Genomic DNA, 25,998 nt, shown 5'->3' with positions numbered 1-25,998 from the left:
TAACAGTTTGAATGTCACGGGCTAGGCACGGGCCTTGAGTCCTCCCTGTTCCCTGAACCACTGTGATTTTTTTGCAACAGCAGGGAGGTGGAAGCGGGCATCCCAACTTCTGCTGAGGCTGCAGCTGCTCCTGGAGGGTTAGTGGTCCCAAGCAGGAGTGGCGCGGGAGTGTGGAGTGCTGATTCTATCTCAGGGGGCAGAGGGCAGGTCTCATCGATGGCCAGGGTGATGAACACCACCAGCAAGAACCAGCTGAGTGTGTAGATGTGTCACATGGTGCCAACTACCCCATCCCAGCCCAGGTAGGGGATCTAGGCCGCTCCACACTCAGTTCCAGGCCAGGCTGCCTCTGCTGCTTCCTGTCCGGCCAGCAGGGGATGGTGCTGACAATGTGGCGAGCAGGAGGACCGGCCCAGCTCGGGGGAGACACCCCAGGGCTGGCTGGTGAGGAGCTGAGACGGGGACCCATCTGGCTACCCCAATCCCTGTGCTGGGGCAGGCTCCCCTCATCCCCCCACACAGCTGCTTGTGTTCCAAGCTGCAGCAGTGCTGGGTACTGCTGGCTGCAGCGGTGGGATGGATCCTGGTCTCTTAGCTTCTTGCCAGCTGGTTCTGTGGTATCTAGGGCGACCAGGTGTCCCAATTTTATAGGGACAGTCCCGATTTTTGGACCTTTCTCTTATATAGGCTCCTGTTACCCCCCACCTCCTGTCCCAATTTTTCACATTTCCTGTCTGGTGGTATCAGCAGCTCCCATCTCTTTTCTGTGTCAGCCAGCCTGGAAGCAGCAGTCCAGGCCACAGCTGAGCATGGAGAAAGTTGGGCCCCGATCCCTACCCTGGCCTGGCTGGTGCCACATGGCTCATCTATGCAATGAACTGACTTATGCTGCCTATGCAGAGGGCGATTGTCATTTTAGCCATCAGTGAGACCCACTTCCTGCCCCTAAGGATAGGACAAGCAGAGGTGGGATAGCACCCGCCTCCCCACCCTTCTCCAGGAAGGAATCAGCTTGCTAACCCCTCACGAGCAGCGCCAGAATCACAATAGCAGGCTAATTTCACGATTTCCACCTGGTCCATGAAATCGCATTTTCTCAGGCCCATAGTTCGGAGCAAGGCAAGCCGAGTGAGCCCTGAAAACCAGCCGCCTACCCATCAGCAAGTGTTTCATAGGCAGCACGGCAAGGCGAGTTATCAGGCAAGACGCACAGAGTGTATCCCAGCAGGTTGGTTACATCTTGAAGCAGCATCTGCAGAAAGAGCTGTCATACTGAAAACTGCTGCCGACCGGACAGTGTAATTCCAGCAAACGTATTGGTGCTCAATGGGCTCAAACTGCCCAAACACCTCATGTCTGGTGCTAGAAAAATCAGCAGCGAAGGCGGCGGCCCAGACAGTCAGTCCATTAGTAGCTTAACCACAGCAGATGTAAAGCCACCAACTCTACTCCCAAATCTCCCAGCAAGCCAGATGCTCCTGCTATAAAAAGATCTGCGAGAAACTTGGCAAGTCTCCTGGCCCCATTTTAGAAAAAAAAGCAACATTCTCCAGATAGGATGTTGTTTTCTTAAGGGGGGGGGAGGATATTGTTTGTTTACTCTTGTCAACTATTGAGTGAATCTTGTGCTCATAAAAGCCAAACGCTGTAACAGCACGTCCTGAGACAAGCCGAGCACGGACTGAACAGTAGGCAAACTTCCAGCCCTCTCCCACACACAGCTCGGCCAAGTCGCCTCAGCACAGCACCTCCTGCTATTCCAGTTCCGTTCCCGCAAATAGCTCTGCTGATGCACATCACCTGGAACAGCGCCTGCTGTTTCGGTCTCGCCCCCTCACCCTGTTCTGCCAATTCACCTCCTTCCTTCCCCACCTTACGCCCTCCGTCAGTCCCGCCCAAGGGCCCTGTGACTGCCCCCCTCCTGAAACCCCTCTCATGGCCCAGGGCGACCCTGCAGCATCCTGCCTCAGTTCCCTCCGTAGCACCACAAAGGCTTATGGGTGGGACTTTTTGGCGCCTAGAAAATTACAGGGACGTGAAGTGGGGTGGTGCCTAAGCTAGTCAAGGGGAAAAGCCCACCAGCGGGGGAGGGCCAAGCCCCATCCCGCTCTCGAAGTTCGACACCTAAGTCTGGACCGCCGGGAGGTGCCTAAGTCTGCTTGTGATCCACAAACCATGGGGAAGATGGACATGCGGGGGCTGAGCCAGTCGGTGTGCCCAGAGGGCGCTCACCCTGCCAGGTCCTTCAGGAGACTTCACACAAAGCAGCCAGGGTTGGAGGACCATTTCCCTTATAACCTGTAGCCCAATGGTTAGGGTACTTGAGTAGGGCATTTGCCACGTCCCCCAGGTCAAGTCCTGCTGCTACCTGATGGGGAACTGGGATTTGAACAGGGCTGTGTTATTTCTCGAGTGAGTCCCTAACTGCCAGGCTCTAGAACCATTCTGACTCCTTCTTGGGCCCAATTAATATTTAATTATTCAGTTACTTAATTAAAATGGACCAGCTTCAGTAGGAGAGACTGGGGGAGCCTCCATGGGAGAATATCACAGGGTTTAGAGCACTTACCGCTGAGGTGGTAGCTCCCAGTTCAAATCCCCCCGAGGTGGAGAGAGGACTTGAATGGGGGAGGGTCTCCCACCCCCAGGTGAGTACCAAACACTGGGCTAACGGTTATAAGGGACCTCTTCCCCTTCGCCCTGTCCAGCTGTTTTTTGTTGAACCTGCCTGAGGGGCCCGATCCAGTAGGTGGCCTCTGAGAACACCTACTGGGTGGGGCCCCGCATGCAGCGTAGACTGCCAAGCACCCGTCTTCCCGGGGTTGTGAATCTCTTTAGGGCCCAGGTGGGAGCAGGGCGCCTCAAGAGAGGCAGCAGTGCACAAGACCAGAGGCAGACACATCTGCTCCTAGGCAACATTCGCTGCAAACACTTAGGTGCCAAGTGAGGTGAGATGCCTACAGCATTCGGCAGGAGTTTTGTGGCACCTAAAACTGGGCCTCGGGCATGTAAACCTGAGATTTAAGTGCCTAAGTCTAGGGTGTAGTAGCCTATGTACCTTTGTGGGTCCCACCCTAGGTGCCCAATACCAACAACCCATCTTGGGGTCTGGTTTAGTCACCCAAAATTCAAAATAGACACAGAAGGCCCTCTCCTGAGCAGCCGCTCCCAGGCTTGTCTCCCCAGAGTCTGACCCTGCACTTTATAGCTGCAAGACTCCCAGACTTTTCCACCTGGAGTCTGCCACAGGCTTACAGCAGCCAAGGGACCCTCCCAAACCCTTCTGCCAGCCAAGGGTCTCCTGAAGAGGCCTCCTGAGCAGAGCAACTGTGGCCACAGCTTCTTTTCTCTCTCTGTTTTCTGGCCCCTTCTGGCTCTGAAGAGATACCACCTGTTCCCTAGCACAGCGCTTTTCAACCTTTTTCCTCATGACCCAGCTGAAGAAAATTGTTGGTGCCCGTGACCCAACATAATTATATCTTTTGACTAGAGTTTTCATAAAATCATAATATTGCAAAACATTCCAGCTTACCCTGCTTTACATAACTAACATAACTAACACTAGACACTAGCCCTAGTAAGCCAATGGTAAGGAGTGTGGGAGGTGGTCCAGGGTAGGGCAGAGGGTAGGGTGCGGGGGGGAGGGCTCTGTCTGGGGCTGAGGGCTCTAGGGTGGGGCCAGGGATGAGGGGTTCAGGATGCAGGAAAGGGCTCAGGGCTGTGGCAGAGGGTTGGGACGTGGGTGGGGAGGAGGGATCTGGCTGGGGGTGTGGGCTCTGGGATGGAACCAGGGATGAGGAGTTTGGGGTGCAGGCAGGCTGCCCCAGGGCTGGGGCCAGAGGACTCCCCCAAGCCTTCTCTGCAAGTGCACACGGCTCCTAACAAGCGATGCTTCATGGTTGTCCAGTCCTGGGCTCTCACCCAGTTCTGCCAATGACCCTCGGTCCTTTCCTGCAGTGTTACCCATCCTCATGGTTTTATTGAGAGACTCCTGATGTTTGCAGTTTTCTGAAATTCCCAACTCCTGGAGTCAGATGAGTGTGTCTGGGCACTAGAGTAGGAGAGCAAAGGTTGGAATTCAGTATAGTTTTGTAATCTGCACCTTGAACTCAGCACCCTGTGGTGAGGGGAAATCCTGGGGCCAGAGGCAGCCTGACTCCTGCATGAAAAGGATGCCTGTCAGCAGCGATCATTAGCCCCTCTGCAATAACTGAGAAGTCCAGAGTCCTCTCTGAACCTGAGGCTCATTCACAGAATTATGAGTCACCATCTTTTAGTTAGCTAGTGAACTGAGAACTGCGTCCTCAAGCCAGGGGGTCAGGGCTTGGGAATTTTATTACCTGTTGCCCATTAAACCTGCAGAGGGTCTCACCACCGTATCCCACTTGTGAGTCTTTGGGGTTGTACTGAGCCCAGTCAGCCACATCGCTAACTGCTGCATAGAAGATATCGTGGTCACAAGTCATTGAGGACCCCTACAAAATGTGTATACCAATGGGATACTAATTTTCATTAACAGGTCACATGACTTTGTCAGATCACATGACATTATCAGGTCACATTATCAGGTTATATCAGGTCACATGACTGGGAAACGTCACGGGTATTATCAACGTGGGCATCAGTGACCCTGAGAATAAAGTTCTACCCTGTTAGGTTATATTTCTCTCCTGTTTAATACAATGACTTTGTCTGTATTTGCATTAATTCTTGGAAGTCTCCAACTCTCTGGAGAGTAAGTCGGGGTCACCCTGTGGTGAGAATTTTCCTCCCAAGCTGCCCTGCTGACCCTGCGAGGAAGGAGCAAGGAGAGGAGGGAAGCACTGCCAAATAAATTCCTGTGGAAAGAGAATAAAGAAGTTACACACTGAGGAGTGGGTGGCAGGATCCAGAAGAACCCAGGCCTGGCCATCACAACCTGTAAGCAGATTGGCATTTAAGAAGGTAACTGGGTGGATAGGGGGTACTACATACGCAGCTTCGTCAGTGCCGCCAAGGTTCTATTGCTTGCATGGGTAGCAAGTATTTGCAAAATGTTTTATATAGAACAGTGCATAGCAAATTTCATTGTGACCTAAATCATTTTGGGGGCTTGTCTAGAAGGCATCGAAGTGACGTTTTGTCTCACCTTGGAGAAAATGGCTGAGTTTTATCTATTCAGTTGGACCTAACCAGAATCTCAGCTCCAGATTCAGATCCAAGTTTGCAGCTTGAAACTGTACAGACTGTCTCAATGGATCCATAGGTTTTAAGACCAGAAGGAAGCACTTGTGATCATGGACTCTGCATTCCTGCATAACACCGGCCACAGAAATTCACCCAGGGATTTCTGCAGCAGAGAGAAGTAAGCTCTAAAAGGTACGAACACAGAATCCAAACGTCCTGCCATCAGATTTGGAATGCACCTCAAACCACCACAGTACAGAAGGGTTGGAACCATGATTTTGTTGTGCCCCTCACAGAAATGAGAAATTCAGACCCCAATCTGCAGTTCAGACTTGTGGCTTTAGCTATGGCCCCTCTCTAATACACATGCACACAATGCAGCAAACAAGGAACAAAGACCCCCACACATGAGAAAAGATGCTTTAATGAGAAAAGCTACAGTAACAAGAGGCACCTGTATCAGAACATTCTCCAATCTGAACTGGGTTAGATGTTTCACTTACTCCATCATTCAGGCGGTTGAACTGGAAGAGCCCTTTATGGACAAGGTGGATTTTGTGACACCTTTTAACTGACACAAAATCAAGTTAAAATGCCCACACTTCATGCCAAAAAAGGTGCTTTATTCACATTGAAAATAAACTTGTGCCTTCTACATCCCAGAAGGTGATGCATTAGGTTGCATTTGATGGTGCATTGGTGGGTATTATGCATCCCTCCCCCACATTTCCTAAGGACCAATATACCCCCCAAGAATATTTCCTGCACACCAGAGAGATCTTTACACTAATCAGTGTTAATTCCACCTATTCCACCCCACTTGTGAGCTAACTTTGAAGCCTCAAATTCCTCTGGATGCAACAAATGCAAAGAGATGGATCCAGTTGTGTTAGAGGGGAAAAAAAACTCTGCTAAATTTCAGATCTTCCAGTTCTTTTTGGTATGAAATAAGTGAAATATCCTTTCCCCAAGCCTATATGTATCAAGCCACTGTTTTCTCTCTTGTATCAGAGAGCAATGAGACTGCCAAGGTACTCATAATTCAGACCCCAGTTTCTTCTGATCACCACATTTCTGTAAAGGCCACCCATCCTCCCATGGGAAAAAAAAAATTATCCAAATAACCTCAGGGCTGGGACATTTTGTTGCTTTGTAACAGGCATCTGGGCTGGAAAATGAAGAGACATTCCTGTTACGTCGAAATCCAATCAGCATCAGGGGTTTGTCGGAATCTGTCTTGTCCTAAAAACAAAGTTATTTTTAAGCACGAAGGGAAAAAAAAACTCAGCAAAAGGCAAAGCCCCAACCAGCTCTATATTCTCTTGGCTCTGCACTCGGATTCTCAATAATGAAACATCAAAGTGATTCTCACTCTAGTGTTATTATTTAAATTGCAGTAAGGGCCAGAGACTGGGTCCCACTGTTGTAGGTGCTGTACAAAGTGAAAGACAATCCCTGCCCTGAAGAGCTTAGGGTCTTAAATAAAAACACAGAAAAGGGAATAGAAGAACAAAGAGGCAAAGTGACTTTCCCAAGGACATATGGCAATCCAGTGGCAGAGCCAGGAACAGTGAGTTATAGCCCAGTGTCCTATCCTCTATACCATACTACCTCCCTATGTTGTTTCATGTATTGCACTCATTACTCTTATCTGACCATAGTTTCCATCCCACAGAGAGGAAACAGCATCACCTTTGCCTTGTACCTTTTCTGAGTTATTAGCGTAAGAAGTGAAAAGCTCAGCAAATCTGAGAATGCTTCCCTACGGCCAGGCTGAATGTGAAGCAACAAGAGCTGGCTGAAAGCCAGAAAAGCACTTGGCTCAGAGATCTAACAAAATAAACCGAGGATTCGCTAGCAGAGGATGTAACAAATTATACTGTATTATCAAGAGTTTGCAGCAGCTGGTTGGAGAGTAAGTGGAGGGACCAGTCTGTGGTTGAGAATAAAGATGCCAACAGGCAAACTAGTTGTGATAACCAATGACCATAAACAAGAAGAACACAAATCACTTAAGCTGCTACATTTGGCTTCAGATCCATGCTTCCCTCGGGGTTTGGGATGTTCAGGCCTGATGCTTTGGTTTGACCCATAAATCAGAGCCACGCTCCTAATTCAGATTCAGATCTAAATAGCCACAAAATTCAGATGGATTCATATCCAGGGGTTGGAGTTGGCTTGTTATACGGTTAGAGGTCTGTTATCAGTTTGAGCTCCAGATCCGAATTTTCCCAAAGCTGCGATGGGGGGGCACACGTTTGATTTGGGACTATCTCTAAATAATAATCATGAATTATGTTAGCTGTGGACACGGTCCATTCTGGATGTGGGCTGGAGGGGATTTAAACTTGCTATGCATTAGATAAAACAGTGTGTACATAGGGATGAGAGAGAAAGGCCAGAAAGAAAGAGAACTGGACCGTGACAAGAAAACTGCAGCTGTTTAAAGCCAATTCACATTTTGGTGGCAAATTATATTTTGGAACCAAAGTACTGGAGACCTGAACTTGACTCTGACTCAAATGAACTCACTCCTTTGGGCCTCAGAGAAACACAAAACCAAAAAGCTACATTTTGCTGTCCTATCACCGTGGGCTGTGACAGTGTCAGATCTCACAAGCTAAGCAAAGCTGGGCCTAGTCAGTGCATGGGTAGAAAAATAAACCAAAGCTGAAGAGAAAGGAACTGGTCCAAATGAAGCCAATCTCTTTCCTGGCCTATTAGATCCTTTGCAAAATAAATGGGGTGGTTGGTTCTTAGGTCAAACTTTTCCCATGGGCTATCAAGATATAAATACGGGGATAAGACACGCAGAAATGTTTTCCAGGAAGGGATAAGAAAACCATGGGTAGTAAATACTGGAAATGAAGTTCAGCCAGTTTGAAACGGCGAGACTTGGGTTTGAGATACTTAAGCTGTATTGTGGTTTGGAGAACGCATTACTGAATGGGAGGCCAAAGGTTCTGCCTGGAACAATCCAGGGCTTCATCTGGAAAACTGGGAGAGCTGCCCATAAAGGTGGAGAATCAGTGTTGTGAGTGGCCATTAATAGAGAATCTGGGTTTAGAACCATAAGCTTGAGTTACTTCTTTCTATTTAGACAACCATTTTTGTTTACCCGTGACTTCCTCCCAAATCAGTTTCTTCTCATCTTCCCTACAGGGAAAGACTATGACAGCAAAGCAGGGGTGAAAGTAAAATTGAGCTTTCACTAGTATGGGGCCAGCTCTGACCCCCCACTCTGGAAAAGGGGCAAGGCCTTGGGCAGAAGGGCTGGAGCTGGGGTCAGCATCCCATCTGTGCTGCCTGGTCCATGCTGACCGGGACTTCAGCAGCGATTTAAAGGGCCCAGGGCTCCAGCCGCCGCTGCTGCTACTGCAGGGTCCTTTGCCAGAGCAGAGCTTTAACATCACTGCCCCTTTTATGCCCCTCATCGCTGCCTCTTTTGTGCCCCCCCATTGACTACCCTGCTGGTAGGGACCCAGCAGGGCCACCCATGGGGGACGCCAAAGAGGCACTGATGTTAAAGTGCTGTCATAGCAGTGCTTTAAAGTCAGCGGTACGGGCCAGTACTGGTGGCTACTTTTTCCCGGCACGCCGTATCAGCCCGTACCAGCTTACTTTCACCCCTGCAGCAAAGCCTTTAAATTACACAGCTATATTTTCAAAAGTGATCAGTGATTTTTAGGGTCTTCAGTTTTCAGGCATCCAGCTTGGGACACCTCTAAGGGGCCTGATTTTCAGAAAGTGCTGAGCGCCTATCTTCTGAAAGTGAGGCCCTTTTAGGGTATCTTACATTGGACTACCAAAAATGTAAGCACCCTAAATCACTAGAGTTTTCAGAAGGTAGGTCACAGGTTCATTGTACTTTAGATCCAGTGCAGTGTGGAAAATTATGCGTAACTCCCTTGAATGGCAGTTCTTGTCTGAGTTCCTCCTACAGCCCACTGAAAATGTTCATCCCCAGTGACTGATCATTTGCATATCACACAATGATGGGTTTTCCAAGCCCAGCTCAGAGACATAGACTGATTCCATGGTTCCCGCATCCACCCTTCACTCTCTTCTCAAAGGCCTATATTATGGCAGCTAGCAAGAGATAAGCCAAAAGTAAGGGTGAGTTTCATTTTACTCTCTCTAAAATTGGTGGGGTGGGTGATCAGACAATAGGTTCTGAATTGGGCCTCTTGTTATAAGGGTACTGGGGATATATTATTTCCAGCCTCTTGTGCAATAAACTATCGATTTAAGAGTTGAAAATCTAGCCCTGAAAGATTTTGTCTCTGAAATGCCCTCACATCCAAAAGTGCTGTTTTCCAGAACAGAGATGGAAGAGCAAATTGGAAATACAACCCTGAACAAAACTGAAATGAAAACATAGCTTCAGATTTCATAATGACCATTCACAAGAGTATTTGCCTTGTGGTCTCCTGAAAATGATCTGAAGGGGATAAATATCCCCTATATATAAACTGAACGGTAGATATCAACTCACAGTGGAGGGCTAGCTGGTCAGGCAATTCTCCTCAGCATCCAGGGCATCTTAGACTGTGGCTTTGGAAACAAGGTCTTTGGAGAAAAAGGCTGAGTTCCAGCTACGTGTGACCCCACACCCCCTAGATGAGGAGGAGGCTGAAAAGTCAACAGGGAAAACTGAACAAAGGATGGGATTGAGGGATGGAGAAGGAAGAGGCTCACCGAGTATTCAGTTGGTCATGATGTGCTTCACAAAAGCTGGAATGAATAGAAAGAGATAATTTAGCATCTATTTCCTTCACTTCAGGAGCATTCTGCATCTGTTCAGCACTGTTGTTATTTAATTCCATTCCCCTCTCATCATTTTGCATAATGAATGCAACGTAGCTTTGTAAATAAGCCCCCAGGTGCCATGGTGACAGATCCTTAAGATAATATCTACAGTATGTTCTACTGGTCTCTCTAGCCCATATCTGAGTGGCCAGCCCCAGCTGCTTCTGTGGAAGGGACAAGGAATCTCATTGTGAACGATGGACTTGAACTGGATCATGGCACCCAAACTTTGAGGAAGGTCAGATCGAAATCATAGCTTTGCGGTTGAGGCCCATCGTTGAGCCAAACTTTCACAGGCTTATTGACACCAAGCCTTGTGAGATGAATCCAACCCTAACCACTTCATACCTTCATAGTTGATACAACCATTGGCATCTTCCTGGCCAGCCATTAGCTTATCGACCTCCTCTTCACTCAACCTCTCACCTGGATAGAAAAAAACAAATTCCTGCTCAGCGTTTAGGAGTGTTGGCCCTGCTTTGAGCAGGGGGTTGGACTAGATGACCTCCTGAGATCCCTCCCAACCCTGATATTCTATGATTCTATGGTTTTATGTGTCCGAACCATCGCTTGGGTTGGGTAGTGGTCACCATCCAAAAACTGCCTACACACTAACAGCACCTTCTTACTCATCTTAGCAGCTATCTGTCTGTTTGTCTGTCTTCAAGTCATAGCTGCTGTCTTGGTGTGGAGAAATCAAACTTTTCAATTCTCCCATACGGGTGTGGGAGAAAGAACAGGAGTACTTGTGGCACCTTAGAGACTAACAAATTTATTTGTGGGAAAGAATCAGATTCTGTGCTACCTCGCATACCTTCTTCACTTCACACTGAAGATCGAAGGAGCAAAAAGAACCCAGATGAAATAAAGTGTTGTTAACGTGCGTTTTTAATACTTGAGACGTGCTCAGGTGCTATGGTGATAGATGTCACATAAGAAAAAAGAGAGAGAGAGAGAGAGATCCCAATGTTGAATGTTAAAAATCCACTTTAGGGCTTGTAGATGGAGGAAATTTGATCTAAAAGCCAGTGACTCTGAACAAATGTGGAAATCCTCACCATATCATTTTCACATTATCACTTTTCTAAGTATAAATATACTTTAGGGGTAAAATCTTAAAGTCTTGAGGTTCAGATTTTTAGATGTGTTTAGGCACCTCACTTCCACTAAAATTAATGAAATCCATTAAAATCAATGGAATTTTGGCATCAATGGGACCTTTTCACTCAGTTATCACTCAAGGAAAACTCATAGTAACGTCACTTCAGTTTAGCTTTGAGTTTTAGATCCAGAAGGGATCCAAGATGTAACCCAGGACCTCTGGTCTTTCAGGGTCTGCTCCCACTCCCACACAAATCAGTGGCACGACACATATTGATTGAAATGGTGCTCTTGGGAGCAAAGGATGGAGCCATCTGGAGTGTTAACAGAGACTAATTTACAGAAATAATGTATTTTAGATAGTACTAAATATGATTATGATTTACAATGTTGCCACCTCTGGCAATTTAATTGAGAGTATAATTTTCTTAAAGCTCCAACTCCAGGAGTTCTGTGATTAAGTGAGAATCTCAGCTCTCATTTTTTTCTAAAAAAGTGAGTTTCTAGTTGTAGAGAAAACCCTAAGAACATGATCCAGGTTAACTCAATTGTTCTGAGACCAGAAAACAAATAAAAAGAACCTAGTTTATTTTTAAAAAAATCTCGCATTTTTAAACTGATCTCATGATTTTTGAATACTTCAGGCTAGTAACACTGTGATTAATATTTTTATGGTCGTGCCTAGGGATTGCTTAAGGATGTAGCCACATTGTGCGAGATGTTGTATAAAGAGTGAGAGAGAGTCCTGGCCCCAATAGTCTAAATAGGCAAGACAGATTCAGGATAGGGGACAAGGAGCATAACACACAAGGAGGGGTGATCATTTGTGATATTTGGCAAATGTCATGTTAGTGCCACAGGTTTTCTTTTGAGTTCTGCTCTGTTAGGAGGGGATCAGAGAATGGAAAGGCAAGGGGAGGGAGAAGACTTAAAGAAGGAGGGCCGGGCAGGGCAGAAGAGGGAGAAGAGAGAGAGGAGGGGAGAACGGAGGGCAGTTGGAGTGAGGCTGAAGTGAAGATATTGTGGGAGAAGGGTTGGGGAGAACAGTCAGTCAGCACAGGACAGAATCTGTCCAGAGTCCAACCTGTAGGAAGCATCCAGATGACATCATCAGTGCCTGGCCAATCCCTGCTACAGTTTCTGCAGGGGCTGCAACTCTGCCTGGCCCTGTCCACAGACCAGGAGGCCAGAGCATGGGTCCTATTGCCTCCATCAGTGGCTGGGAGTTCTCCCCTGCACTGTGCTGGTTCTGTGGGTGGTCCCCGCTGGGCCCCATCTCCCCTGACCTCCCCCCAGTGCTGCAGAGCCTGCACAATCTCTCCTGCACCTTGGTTTGGATTGAACTTTCCTGCCCAAGTGACCACAACATGAACTGAGCATTTAGCCCGTTCCCCACCTCCCTGCCCCCGGCCTGCCATGGTCTCTGCCCCTGAGCCCATTCCTGGCTTGTCTGCTTGTCTCCCCCTCGGCTTCCCTGCACCTTAGCACATCCCATTTGAAATCGAAGACTGGTGCAGTGTATGCTTTAAAATCTCAATTCTTCATGACGGCCCCATCACAACTGCACTGGACCAATCTGGATTTCAACGCTGGTGTAAATGAGAGCAGAGTCAGGCCCAAGGACTAGTTACATGAGGAAGGGAGTTTCTTCCTCTCTCTGGGCCCCTGTTTTTTCTCCCAGCATGTGTCTGTCTAGTCTCTTTAGAGTGTAAGCTCTTTGGGGGCAAGGATTGTCTCTTTTTATATGAATGGGGCCTCGGTCTTTATTGGGACCTTTAAAGCAACCCCATAGTAGCAGTATATAATAACCACAGGCCCACAATGAGCTACCAATTTTACCCTGCTTCGCATACCTGTTGCAATGAAACTTCAAAGTCGGACGCTGACAGAGCGGCTACATGTCTCCTATTGGTGTGCATAACAGGCCAAGTTTTCAGCTGGTATAAACTGCTGGAGCTCCATCGAAGCCAAGGAAGTGACACCAGTTTTCACCGGCTGAAGATTTGACCCTGCTCAAAAGTCCTTTGAAGTCAATGCAAATCTTTCCAGTGATTTTCGTGGGGTTTGCTTAAGGGTCTTATTCAGCACCGTATGTGACTGCCAGGAAAGTATGTTGCAATTAAAGTGTCCTATTAACTGCTTAATGGCGAATTAAAAAGCTTTCCCCCCCACATATAGAGCCAAATACATGCAAAAAGCCACTTCAGATCTGCTAATCAGTAACAAGATACGTGTGCAGATTTTAAAATGTTGGTGTCAACCTATTTTTCAGCTGGAAAGTGAAATTGTCAGGTAGCTTTAGCCAAAAATATAGATGGCATTTAAAATAAAATGTACTGGGCTGGCTTCACTGCTGTGTTAATCCAATTTTACACCATTGATTTTGAGTGCATTGGGCCAGCTGGTAGAAATCTATGTCATTCCACTGAACCCAGATTTACACCAGTTGGGGCTCTTAGAAGTCCTAATCTAAGTTAAAATTTACTGACTTTTTTGCTAACTCAATGATTTTCCTTTGGATTGAAATATTCCCCACTGGGGCTTGAAAGCCAGGCAAGACAGTGTTGTGCTGGGGCAGGAGAACCAGAAAGGGGAAATGTCTAGCTAAATTGACAAAACTGAGCAAACTAGTTTCTTTGTCCAAGATGCTTTGAATGGACGCAGCTCCCCTGACCTCACTGGCATTGGAACCACTTGCCTTGGCACTGAATTTGGTCTAGGGTGACCAGATATCAAGTGTGATAAATCAGGACGATGTGTGTGTGTGTGTGGGGGGGGTGCTGGTGGTGGTAATAGGTGCCTATATAAGACAAAGCCCTGAATATTGGGAATGTCCCTATAAAATCGGGATTCTGGTCACCCTAATTTGGACCCCAAAGTAAACAAACAGCATAAATGGTGAAAAGGGATCTTGACATTTAAAATTCTGTTTTAATCTTGTCTCATAGACTCATAGACTCATAGACTTTAGAGTCAGAAGGGACCAATATGATCATCTAGTCTGACCTCCTGCACCAAGCGGGCCACAGAACCTTATCCATCCACTTCTATAACAAACCCCTAACCTATGTCCGAGTTATTGAAGTCTTCAAATTGTGGTTTGAAGACCTCAAGCTGCAGATAATCCACCAGCAAGTGACCCATGCCCCACGCTGCAGAGGAAGGCGAAAAACCTCCAGGGCCTCTGCCAATCTGCCCCAGAGGAAAATTCCTTCCCGACCCCAAATATGGCGATCAGCTAAACCCTGAGCATGTGGGCAAGACTCACCAGCCAGCACTCAGGAAAGAATTCTCTGCAGTAACTCAGATCCCATCCCATCCAACATCCCATCACAGATCACTGAGCATACTTATCTGCTGATAGTGAAAGATCAGTTGCCAAAATTAAGCTATCCCATCATATCATCCCTTCCATAAACTTATCAAGCTTAGTCTTAAAGCCAGATGTGTCTTTTGCCCCCACTACTCCCCTTGGAAGGCTGTTCCAGAACTTCACTCCTCTAATGGTTAGAAACCTTGTCAAGTATCATTAGCAGAGATAGACCTAAATGGAATGCCTTCATCATAAGTCTATGCAACTAAAGAAAAACAGCAAAGACACAGATGAATTTTTCACAGTTTACAAAGTAAGTGTCTGCCAGAGCTGGGCAATTCTTTGGCCATATAAATTAACAATTATCAGGGGGAACACAATGATAGAACTAGAAAGAGATAACTCAGAGAGAGAGAAAACCTGTGAACATTTGAGCTGAAAGACAATGATCCTGAGCTGGAATCATTTTAGGACTTCTTATAACCCCTGACACTAGACCATGACATAATCTTCCCAGATGCTTAAGTGCACCTTCCTTTCTGTCCAGCAGAGAGCAATGATGCACATTCACACCAGTCTGTATGTTATCAGCTGGGTTGAAAAGACCTCAAAGTTGAAATTATATGAAGAAAGTTTCTTCTTACCCAGAGTGGCCAAAACATGGCGGAGCTCAGCACCCATGACTGTTCCGTTCCCCTCCTTGTCGAACACCCGCAGGCCTTCCACAAAGTCCTCATAGGTGCCAGTGTCTTTGGTCTTGGAGATGTGCTGAAGCATGGGCAGGAAGGTCTCGAAGTCAATCATTTTGCTGTTCATTTCTGTAAGAGCACAAGTTCAAAAGAAAGATGCAAGGGATTCTGGGGAGACAGTGGGGCTCAGGGACATTGAGAAGGTGAACAACACCTAGCAGGATGTGTGTGCCAGGAAGCTTGGCAAACTGTCAGCTAAATGGAAGGGCAGGAACATGGGACCACGATAATAACAGAGAGAGAGAGAGAGAGAGAGAAAGAGAGAGAGAGATGTATGGAGAATGCTAGGTAGATGGATATTTGCAATGATGTTGTAGCCGTATTGGTCCCGTGATATTAGAGAGACAAGATGGGTGAGGTAATGTCTTTTTACCTCAACAGAAGTTGGTCCAATAAAAGATATTAGCTCACCCAGCTTGTCTGTCAGATAGATAGATAGATAGATTGATGTGTGAGTGTGGCTGGATGGATGAAAGGGTATGAATGAGTATAGATGGTCAGATGGGCATGAATGAGGATGGATGGATGGATAGAAGGGTATTAATGAGTATAGATGGACAGATGAGTATGAATGGGGATAGATGGATGGAAAGGTATGAATTAGACTAGATAGATAGATAGGTATGAATGGGGATGGATGGATAGATGTGTATGTATAAGGATAGACAGATGGATGGATATGGATGGGGAGATGGATGGGGATGATTGGATGGATAGATGGGATGAATAGATAGGTGGAGAAGAATCAGGATGGATGGATGAGTATGTATGGGGATGGATGGATGGTAGATAGATAGGTGCATAGATGAATATGTATGGGGATGGATGGATACGTGAACATGGTTGGGGATGAATACATGGGTATGTATGGAGATGGATGGATGGTAGATGGATGGGTGCATAGATGAATATGTATGGGGATGGATGGATACATGAGCGTGGTTGGGGATGGATACATGGGCATGTATGGGGATGGACAGACAGCATCTGCAAGTATTTGAAATATGTAAATGTCAAGGAGTGGGAAACAATTGTTTAGGGTTAATCAATGATAATTAATTAAGACTAAGTAGATGAAATTGAGCAAATGAAAATGAATATTTGGAAAACAGCCCTGGCAATGGAATCAGTTTTGCTGTGCGGTTGTCTCCCAAGGGCATCAGGGTAGTGGTGGCAGCCCTGTAGCTTAGGCATGTTTAAAACTGCGGAGCAGGCAGGAGAGAGGCTGGTTATCAAATGGGCCTTTTCCATCTCTATTTTCTATGATCCTGTGCCCCCCTCCACTGAGCTAAGGAACAAGGTCCTCATAAGGTACAGTTCTTTCTTGGATAGCCCTGAAGTCCACTCTTGTGTCATCAGCCAAACTTGCTGTATCTTGATTTATCATAATTATTCAACAAAAACCTGATTCTCCAAGGTGCTGAGAGGCCTCCATTCCAATTAGCTTAAATGGAAGTGGAAGACAGTGTGGGCAGGTCTGCAGGGCTAGATCATAGTTATGGGTCTGGGAGTCACAGCCCTGCATTCCTATGGGCAGATATATTGTGTGTGGGGAGCTTTCAGAGGAGGCCTGAAAACCCAACACTAAAGTTCACGTGACACTTTTTTTTAAAGAGCAGGGAATGCCCTACAATCCAGTCTACCTATCTGCTCATTTGACCCTCAGAATATCTGAGCGCCTGCTAAACATAAATGAATGTTATCCTCAAGGCAATCCTGTGAGGCAGGAAAGTATCATTATCCCCATTACAGAGATGGGGAATCAAGGCACAGAGAGATTAAGCGTTGAGGGCTGAATGCACAAAAGAAGATAGGTGCCCATGTCCCTGTTTTAGGTACCTCAGTACCCGTTTTGGGACCACTCGATGCTGAACCCTGTAGGCACCTAAACACGCTTGGCGCCTATGTTTCTGCAGTGTGAGTTCCCTTGTCACCTATGTTTCTGCCTTTGGACATGCACACGGCTGCCTCCTTGTGGGTGCCCACGGGCCTGAGCCCCGGAGCCATCCACAAACTGGTGGAAATTGGGCACGCTGATGCCTTGCTCACCAGAGCTGCCTGATCCAGCAGGAGTGACCAGAGGCTGCCTGTGAGTCCTCAGAGGGGAGCTTACTCAAAACAGATGGGGGCGAGGAAGAGGAGAAGATGTGGACTAGGCTTTCCCTCATAACTTACAGCCCAATGGTTAGGGTACGCATCTGGGAGAAGGGATCTGAACAGGGATCTTCCACCTCTCAGGTGAGTGCTCTAACCTTTGGGCAATGGGCTTTTCTCATGTGGGGCTCCCTCAGTCTCTCCTGCTGCAGACTCTTTAAGACACACGGAGAGAGGGAGAGCACATCCATATGAGTATGACCCCATAACCTGCTGGTTAGAGCACACTCAGGATGGGGGAGACCCAGGATCCAGATTTCCTGCTCCAATGGGTCCTTAATTATATATCTGCAGTGCAACAGCTTCTCCACTTCAGGCAGAAGGCGACATGAACCCGGGATCTCCTACATCCCAGGTGAGCACCCTCACCACCGGGGGAAAAATTATGAGGAAAGGCCTTTTCTTCCCCTGGCTTCTTGCTCAAATGGCATGAGGCGCCTAATTCCAAGGAGGGTTCTCAGCTTCAGAATCACAAGCAGAGTTAGGTGCCTCCCTGCAGCTGGAACTTAAGTGCCTATCTCTGTGAGAGGGGACACACCCCTCTGGCCAGCATCTCCCAATGGCTAGCTTAGGCAGCTGTCCGCCTAGTGTGGTGGCTTTGGTGAATGACAGTGCAAGGTGCCTATGTCTTCCCATTCATTGTGTAGGAGCTTAGATGCCTAACTCGTGCTTTGAGAATCGCCATGATTTTTCCAGGTACCTAGAAGTTAGTTGCTGTGACGCTCAGCATCACACCTAATTCCTTTTGAGCATTCAGCCCTAAGTGACTTGCCCAGGAAGTGCATGGTTGAGGTAGGAATTGAGCTCAGAGACCCCAGATTCTGCTCAAGTGCCTTGACCACATGACCATCGCTTCTCATTGCCCCCGATTGACTTGGAGCCATGGAGGAGGCTGTTCCAGGTTGTTAGGTTAATTTAAATCAATCTTTCCACCAAAGGAGAAAGACACGATCCAATTGGCCTGACAATTTATTCCTGGAGATCTCTCACTGAAAACAAACAGAAAGAGGGTCACTGACCTTCTGGTTTGGGTCTGCCAAGGACTTTGAGGACCTCAGCTTGGGTTGGATTCTGCCCCAAAGCCCTCAGAACATCTCCGCACTGTGCATATGTGATCTTCATCTCAGATTTAGGAGTTCTGTCGAAGAGCGAGAAGGCTTCCTTAAATTCTGGGAGACACAAAGAGAAAAACACAGAGAGAGAGAGAGATAAAGTAATAGCCAACCCAAGCCTTCCCACCAAACTCTCACTCAACCTGACCCTGAACCTTTAGTTTTGCAATTTGGAAGAGTTGATTAGCATTGTTGTTGTCTAATATGTTTGCATTCCTCCTTCACCACACTTCCTTCTTCCAAAAGGAGATGGAATTAAACAGGTCAAACAGTTCTTCTTGTGGTATTTCCAACTCAGGGGAAATACAGGAAAGCTCACGGGAAAGCCAGACCTTGAGAGCTATGCAGACCAATGAGAATGCTCTTTATGGCCCAGACCTCTCATTGACTTCAATAGCAGCTGTACATGTTAGTTGCTTGGATAACAATCCTTTACGTGAGTCATCAGTCGGGTTTTACAATACAGGAGCTTTCTATTCCATCTGAGTTAAAGGAGCATCTCTACTAGCTGGTAGCATTTATAGGCTGTTATCTTGTAGTGGATGCTCACTTAACACATACTGCCAGTGTGGGGATCAACCCCCAAACCTTTGTAGTGCTTATCCAGGGCGAACCCTACCTCTGACATTTGAGGAGACTAATGATAATACAGCCCCTTCAAGAAGTATTGTCAGTAAAGACAGGCTAATGTAATGGCCTCACTTACAGTCCCTGCTCAGATAAAAGCCCATTGACCATAATGACTGAACGATGATTGAAAGAATTCAACCTAAGGGAACTACATAGTGAGAATTGACTGCTAAAGATGACCAATGTAATAGTAGTTAGCAACCAACTAGGAAGCTTCCCTCTTTGCAATCTGATGAAGCAACAGTACAACGGGGAGCATCGGTGTTGCTATTTGAAAGCTCTGGGAATCAGAAAGTAGCGTAGGTCTTAAAAGTTAAGGACTAGATTCTGAGCAGCACAATGGAGCCAAAGTTTGGCTGTAGTTGGAAGGGAATTCTCATCTAGCGCAAAGCTGGTAGGAATCGGTTCCTCTACCATCAGGTCACCTTTACAGCATAGAGTGTGTGTCGGGGACAGGCAGAGGCAGGCAGTGGGCATGCAGGGCATAGCAGGACAGAGATCCCCTCTCTGCTACTTCAATGCAAGTTGGCATATGGTCTCTTAGGGACCATAAGCCGTTGTTATAATCAAAAGGAGCCCATAGGTTACTCTAGCTGCTGTTGGGACAGCTTGAAAATCAGCGAATAACTTCATGGGTGAAAATATCTGTTCAATTAACCTCCACAAAACATTTTCAAGAGTGATAGCTGTTACTGGCTGGTGGATTTGAAATGTTCTGCTCTATGATGGGGAAACGACTTTGCAACACTAGAACTGTCAAACTTCCTGTTTCGCTGTTCTGCGTGAACCTTGCTTCGCTGTTAATGTGAAGACCTTGTAGTGCAGCGATAAATACATAACCTTGCGGTCAGTGCCATGTTACTATCCAGATCTGTTATTTCAAATTGGAAAGAAAAGCCCAGGCAGTCAGTGATGTGTAATACACCCATTGTCACAAGTTCTCCTGGTTGGACTGGGAATGGATTGAAATGGCATTGGCAATGGGTATGTACTGGACAGTGTATTTCTGGCCTCTTTGGGACCTGTTTCCTTAATTGTTGGACGGAGGAGAAGAATGCAGGTTATTCATGCTGAGAATGTAGGTAGCACTTAGTCATAATAATATATCCACTGAGTCTGCCAGTGGTTTAATTGCTAACTTAAACACAAAGGAGGGAAGAGCAGCCCCGGTTTCACTGCTTTGAGGGCAACTGGGTGTGCCATTGAGCTCAGAAAAAGGGATGCTTTCATATACGGACACAAGCGATCCCCCAAAGTCCTAGACCTTGTGCTCTGGTAAGAGTGCATTCTCATTAGGATGAAGAAACCACCAGAGCTGCAGGTGACTCTGGTGTATCATGTCCTATTACAAGATGTTGCAAGAGGCCCAGTTGCAAATCAAGTTCAGGCCTGGCCTTAAGCTTTCTCAGGGCTTCCACGGCACTGTGAGAGGTCCTGAATCCCAAGAGAACTGCTGGAAATGGACCAATCCTATTCAACTTATTCATAAATGATCTGGAGAAAGGGGTAAAAAGTGAGGTGGCAAAGTTTGCAGATGATCCTAAACTGCTCAAGATAGTTAAGACAAAAGCAGACTGTGAAGAACTTCAAACAGATCTCACAAAACTAAGTAATTGGACAACAAAATGGCAAAAAAAATTTAATGTGGATAAATGTAAAGTAACGCACATTGGAAAAAATAACCCCAACTATACATACAATATGAGGGGGGCTAATTTAGCTACAACGAGTCAGGAAAAAGATCTTGGAGTCATCGTGGATGATTCTCTGAAGCCGTCCACACAGTGCACAGCAGCAGTCAAAAAAGCAAACAGAATGTTAGGAATCATTAAAAAGGGGATAGAGAATAAGATGGAGAATATCTTATTGTCCTTATATAAATCCATGGTATGCCCACATCTTGAATACTGCGTACAGATGTGGTCTCCTCATCTCAAAAAAGATAGACTGGCATTAGAAAATGTTCAGAGAAGGGCAATTAAAATGAGTAGGGGTTTGGAACAGGTCCCATATGAAAAGAGTTTAAAGAGGCTCGGATTTTTCAGCTTGGAAAAGAGGAGACTAAGGGGGGATATGATAGAGGTATATAAAATCATTAGTGATATGGAGAAAGTGAATAAGGAAAAGTTATTTACTTATTCCCATAATACAAGAATTAGGGGCCACCAAATGAAATTAATGGGCAGTAGGTTTAAAACAAATAAAAGGAATTTCTTCTTCACATAGTGAACAGTCAACCTGTGGAACTCCTTGCCTGAGGAGGTTGTGAAGGCTAGGACTATAACAGGGTTTAAAAGAGAACTGGATAAATTCATGAAGGTTAAGTCCATTAATGGCTATTAGCCAGGATAGGTAAGGAATGGTGTCTCTAGCCTCTGTTTGTCAGAGCGTGGAGATGGATGGATGGCAGGAGAGAGATCACTTGATCATTGCCTAGGTTCACTCCCTCTGGGGCACCCGGCATTGGCCACTGTCAGAAGACGGGGCTGGATGGACCTTTGGTCTGACCCAGTACAGCCATTCTTATGTCCTTATGTTCATTTGAATACCACTCACTATGACGTTCTCTATCCAGCCATCAGCAAGCGTACCATAAGATGGGCCCCAGGCTGTATTAAATCATTCCCAGGGGATCTGGTGTCTGCCCTGTCGATGGGGACAATGCCCAGGAGAGGGAAAGAGAGAGAGGAAGAAGAAAAACAAAGAGAGACACAGCGAGAGAAAGAAAGACAGTGCATATCTAGGAAGGGAGAGAGGGGATGCAGAATGAAGAAATGGAAGGAAAGAGTAGGGTGTAGAAACAAGCTGAGTGATGCAGGAGAAAAAAGGAAAGTGGAGGAGGAAGGGACTGAGAGGAAAAGAAAGAGAAAGCTGCCGGGAGATACCAGTGGAAAGAATGAAAAAATGGAATTAAAGGAGAAAGGTGATAAAAAATGAGAGAAGAGAAGTGAGCAAAATTCTGAATGCAAAACTAATGAATAAGGGAATGAAACAGGATCCAGGGAGGGCTAAGGAAATCTAGTCTTGCCAGACTCCCAGGAGATGCAGACTGGGGAGAGAAAGGCAGACAGGAGAGAAATAACAGCTCTACTAAGGGCCAGATTCAGAAATGTGTAGCTGTTAAGGCTAGAGTAACAATTGTGATCATCCAGCCTGGGGACCTGCATCACACAGGCCAGAGAACCTCATTCTTGCACTGAGCCCCACCAACGGTGATGGAACTGGAGCCTAAAGGTTGGTGAGCATGGATGCCATGAAACCGCCCATGTGAATAACTGCTCACCAGCATCAGGGGCTCATCCTCTGACCCGTAGCCCACAAAGCGCTAGGAGGTGGAGGAGAGATGGAATTAGGAGCAGGCTGTGATGGGAAGTACCTGTTTGATCATGCACCCAAGCACAATGGGTGCAAGATGGGTATAAAACCAATTCTTTGGCAACATTTACTTCTCCTGACATGAGACACATTTCTGGTGACTGTTTTTGTTGGCATACAAAGGTGGAAAAGTCTCCACAAGCAATCAGAGCTGGAACCAGGGTCTGGGGCATGGATTGAAGGGTTAGAGGATCTTTCTCATAGACTTTACAGGTAGAAGGGACCATCATGATTATCTAGTCTGATCTCCTGCACATTGCAGGCCACAGAACCTCACTCACCCGCTCCTATAATTGACCCTTAACCTCTGGTTGAGTTACTGCAGTCCTCAAAGCATGGTTTAAAGACCTCCAGTTACAGATAATTCACCATTTACACTAGTTTAAACCTGCAAGTCACTCATGAGTCATGTGCAGATGAAGACGAACCCCCTGCTCCCTGCCAGGGTCTCAGCAAATTTAACATGGTGGGAAATTCCTTCCTGACCCAAATATGGGGAGCAGTTAGACCCTGAGCATGTGGGCAAGACCAGCCAGCCAGACACTTGGGAAAGAATTCTCTGGAGTTACTCAGAGCCCTCCCTCTCTAGTGTCCCATCTCCAGCCGTTGGGGATTTTCTAGATTTGCCTGTCCTTGTTATTAACTGACTGCTAGCTTATTGGGCCTGATTCACCCAAAGGCCCCTTTACATTCTTTGGCAGGGTAAAGGGACCTTGATGTGAATCTAAATGACCCTTTCCACAGGAGCCTTCGAGTCAATGAGAATCTGGCCCATTAACTTGGCACTAAATCAGTTTCCCAAGAAGCAGCCCTTTCACCAGAGAACCGTCCTTTCTTGGCCTCGCCTCTCCTTTACCATCCCAACCTGTGTGTGCTTGGCTTTCAAAACCGTTTAGTTTGTGACTCTCCAGCGGCTCTTCTGTAGCAACCTAGGGTGACAATGTACAGGCACAATATGCTGTCAGGGCAGACTGAACCTGGCATTTTCAGAGCCCATCTCACAGGCTAACGATAAACTCCCTTAGGTGAAGGAAGCAGGCCACACACTAGAGGGCGTTATGATCCTGGGATATGCTTATAAAGTGTGGGTTCTGTCTCCCTCCAGTGGCTGCACCATGCTGAGGATAACAGCCTGCTACTGCTGCCAGCTAAAAGAGTTACTCCTTCAGTTCCCGGGGTGAGGGTCCGTGCTAAAGGCGCTAGATTCAAACCCTGCTGACTGCTGGAGGTTACAATCTCATCTCTTCATCTGCAGTGACACACCCAGACCGCAGTCTGAGAATCACAGAACCAGATCAGGGACTGCTCAGGGCGCTGAAGGCTGGCTGTCTAGAAACAAGAACCATAGATTGGTCTTGGCTAAGCTCCTGCGCTTGGATGGTTTGCCAGGGACAGAAAGAGGCTCCTTCTGTGCTCTGACCAATCAGACATCTCAGCCTCTTAACAATGCACGGCCTTTGAGATGGAAAGCAAAATGCCCTTTTATCATCCTGCCTGGAGTGAAACAAATTAATGCCTCTGGAAAGCAGATGTGGAAAGAGAAAAACTTGGGAATAGACACCTGTTCAGATTCCACACCAGACACGGCACAATCTGTCTGTTTCCTTCACCCTTTGCTGCCAAGAATGAGGTTCTCCCCGGCCTGGCTGGTTATCACCACTTCATTTGCTGCAAACCTGTTCGAGGATCAGGGCCTTTACGTCACCATGAGCTGAAGGTGAAAGCGGCTGCTCTGGCCTGCCGCTGTGGCAGCCCTTGCCCGGCTGCAGCTGAACAAACACGCGGGGTTTTGCTCGTAGCGTTTCTCTCTCGTTTGCTTTGGCCTGTCCTTAACTATTCAAAAGTCCTTTTCACAGGAGCTCTGACCTCCGTCTGGCTCATTCAGGAGCACTCACAAACCTGTGGCTTTGCGTTCCACCGCAGACCTTGGGCCGATGCTGCCGTGCATTGCTCGGGGGGCAGGCGGGAGGGAAGGGCTGTTGCATTGTGGGAAAGCAGCTCTGCTCTGATTCCATCAGTCCCCTCGGCATTGCTATGATTTGGAAACTTCCACAAAAACACCCCCTAGAAGACATTGCTGAGGTTCCTATGATCTTAGACTGACTGGACCAAACAGCAATGGGACAGGCCTCTCTCCGTTTCCCCATCTCCATATTTCTCCTCCGTCCTGGGCTTTCTTCATTTCGGGGTTCTTCCCCACCTCATCCCTCTGGTCTCTCCTCTCCCTGCAGTAGCAGGATGAGCGGCAGTAACCGCACTCCACTCCACAGGGGGGAAACTCACCAGAACGCCTCCACTTGCTCTCCCTCTGCCTCCTGCAAAATCAAACCGACTAGGTTGCTCCCATCAGTTTCTTGCTGCAGATGACTCCTTACGCAAGGGAAAAGGGAACAGGCACCGCCTTTGATGAAGCTCGTAGGCTGAGCCCAGAATGGAGCAGGGAAAGATCAGGTCTTGATCTAAAACTCATTGAAATCAATGGAAAGACACCTACTGCCAATAACTTCAGGGCTCTACTCCACAGTGAGGGTCAGGAAGGAATTGCACCAAGGACCGGACAGACGGGCAGTATTTTCAGCTCATTCAGTATGTGATGTCTTTGCTGTCCGCTGCTTTTGCTGACAGTACCCTCGCAGCACCCACACCGTGTTATGCAGAAGCATCACGAGTGGAGTTGGTGTGGGCTGAGATTTGCTGTCCTGTGGTGTTCTTTCTCCCCTCGGTAACGCACACTGATGCAGTGCCGGAGGGGTGTGTGGCACTTCATGGCCACATGAGCTGACACTTTCTCTGCCTGTGGGTCACACTTTGAAACTGTCTCTAGATCAGTGGTCCCCAACGTGGTGCATTGGCACCCGCTGGGGCTTTTATGTGCGCCCACCTAGTGCCCAGCAGGGGAGAGAAGCCGTGGCCCCACACCTGACGGGGACAGAGAACTCAGGCTGTGGGCGAGGTGTTCTCTGTTCCTGGAAGGTGCGGGACCCACCTAGTGCCCAGCAGGGGAGACAAGCTGCGACCCTGCATCCGCCAGAGACAGACAACTCTGGGGCTGCAGTCTGCAGGCGCCGGTGTTCTCTGTCCTCGCGGCTTCTCTCTTCTCTCTGGATTCATATATTATATAATATTAAATATGATGATTTTGGTATTATTTAACGTACAAATACAAAATAAGCCTTGAAAAATTGTTGGCGCCCGCCACACTCTTCTGAAAACATGGATGTGCTACTGGCCACAAAAAGGTTGGGGACCACTGCTCTAGATAATATGGCAAACATGGATGCTCAGCTCTGCCTGGTAGCCTGTGGGTGCAACTGCTGGGGGAGGAGTGGCTGCGAAGGAGATGGGAATGGTTCCCTGATTCCAGGGATGGTCTATAACAGCCCTGGACCTGCTGCACTTTACAGCAGTCTCAGGGCTACTCCAAAATACGCCATCTATCTCTGGTCTCCAGACGTTCTCTCCTGGCTGAACGTCAGCAGAGTACAGCCGTGCTCCAGCCATGCCCTCTTCTCTACCCTCCCCTACATATCCCCTATACCAAGGGCCATTGGGGCAGTGGAAGGGGACAGAACATAGGAGTCAACAAGGG

The 25,998-nt window shown here is 47.3% G+C and overlaps 1 protein-coding gene across 1 annotated transcript in view; it reads right to left on the bottom strand.

Moving 5' to 3' along the window:
* Window positions 1–5,572: 5,572 nt before the first annotated feature.
* MYL3 (myosin light chain 3) overlaps window positions 5,573–25,998 on the bottom strand; it is a 42,892-nt gene continuing 22,466 nt past the window's right edge. The window contains exons 3-7 of the mRNA XM_050942821.1: window positions 18,312–18,461; window positions 15,034–15,207; window positions 10,324–10,401; window positions 9,865–9,900; window positions 5,573–6,408 (exon numbers count right to left, since the gene is read on the bottom strand). Of these exons, the coding sequence (XP_050798778.1) occupies window positions 9,872–9,900; window positions 10,324–10,401; window positions 15,034–15,207; window positions 18,312–18,461 (431 nt within the window). The 3' untranslated portion in view covers window positions 5,573–6,408; window positions 9,865–9,871. The remainder of the gene's footprint in view (window positions 6,409–9,864; window positions 9,901–10,323; window positions 10,402–15,033; window positions 15,208–18,311; window positions 18,462–25,998) is intronic.

This window comes from Gopherus flavomarginatus, chromosome 2 (assembly GCF_025201925.1).
Source record: "Gopherus flavomarginatus isolate rGopFla2 chromosome 2, rGopFla2.mat.asm, whole genome shotgun sequence".
NCBI lineage: Eukaryota > Metazoa > Chordata > Testudines > Testudinidae > Gopherus > Gopherus flavomarginatus.
Note: the sequence above shows the minus strand (reverse complement) of the source record. Positions and strands in the feature narration are given on the sequence as shown.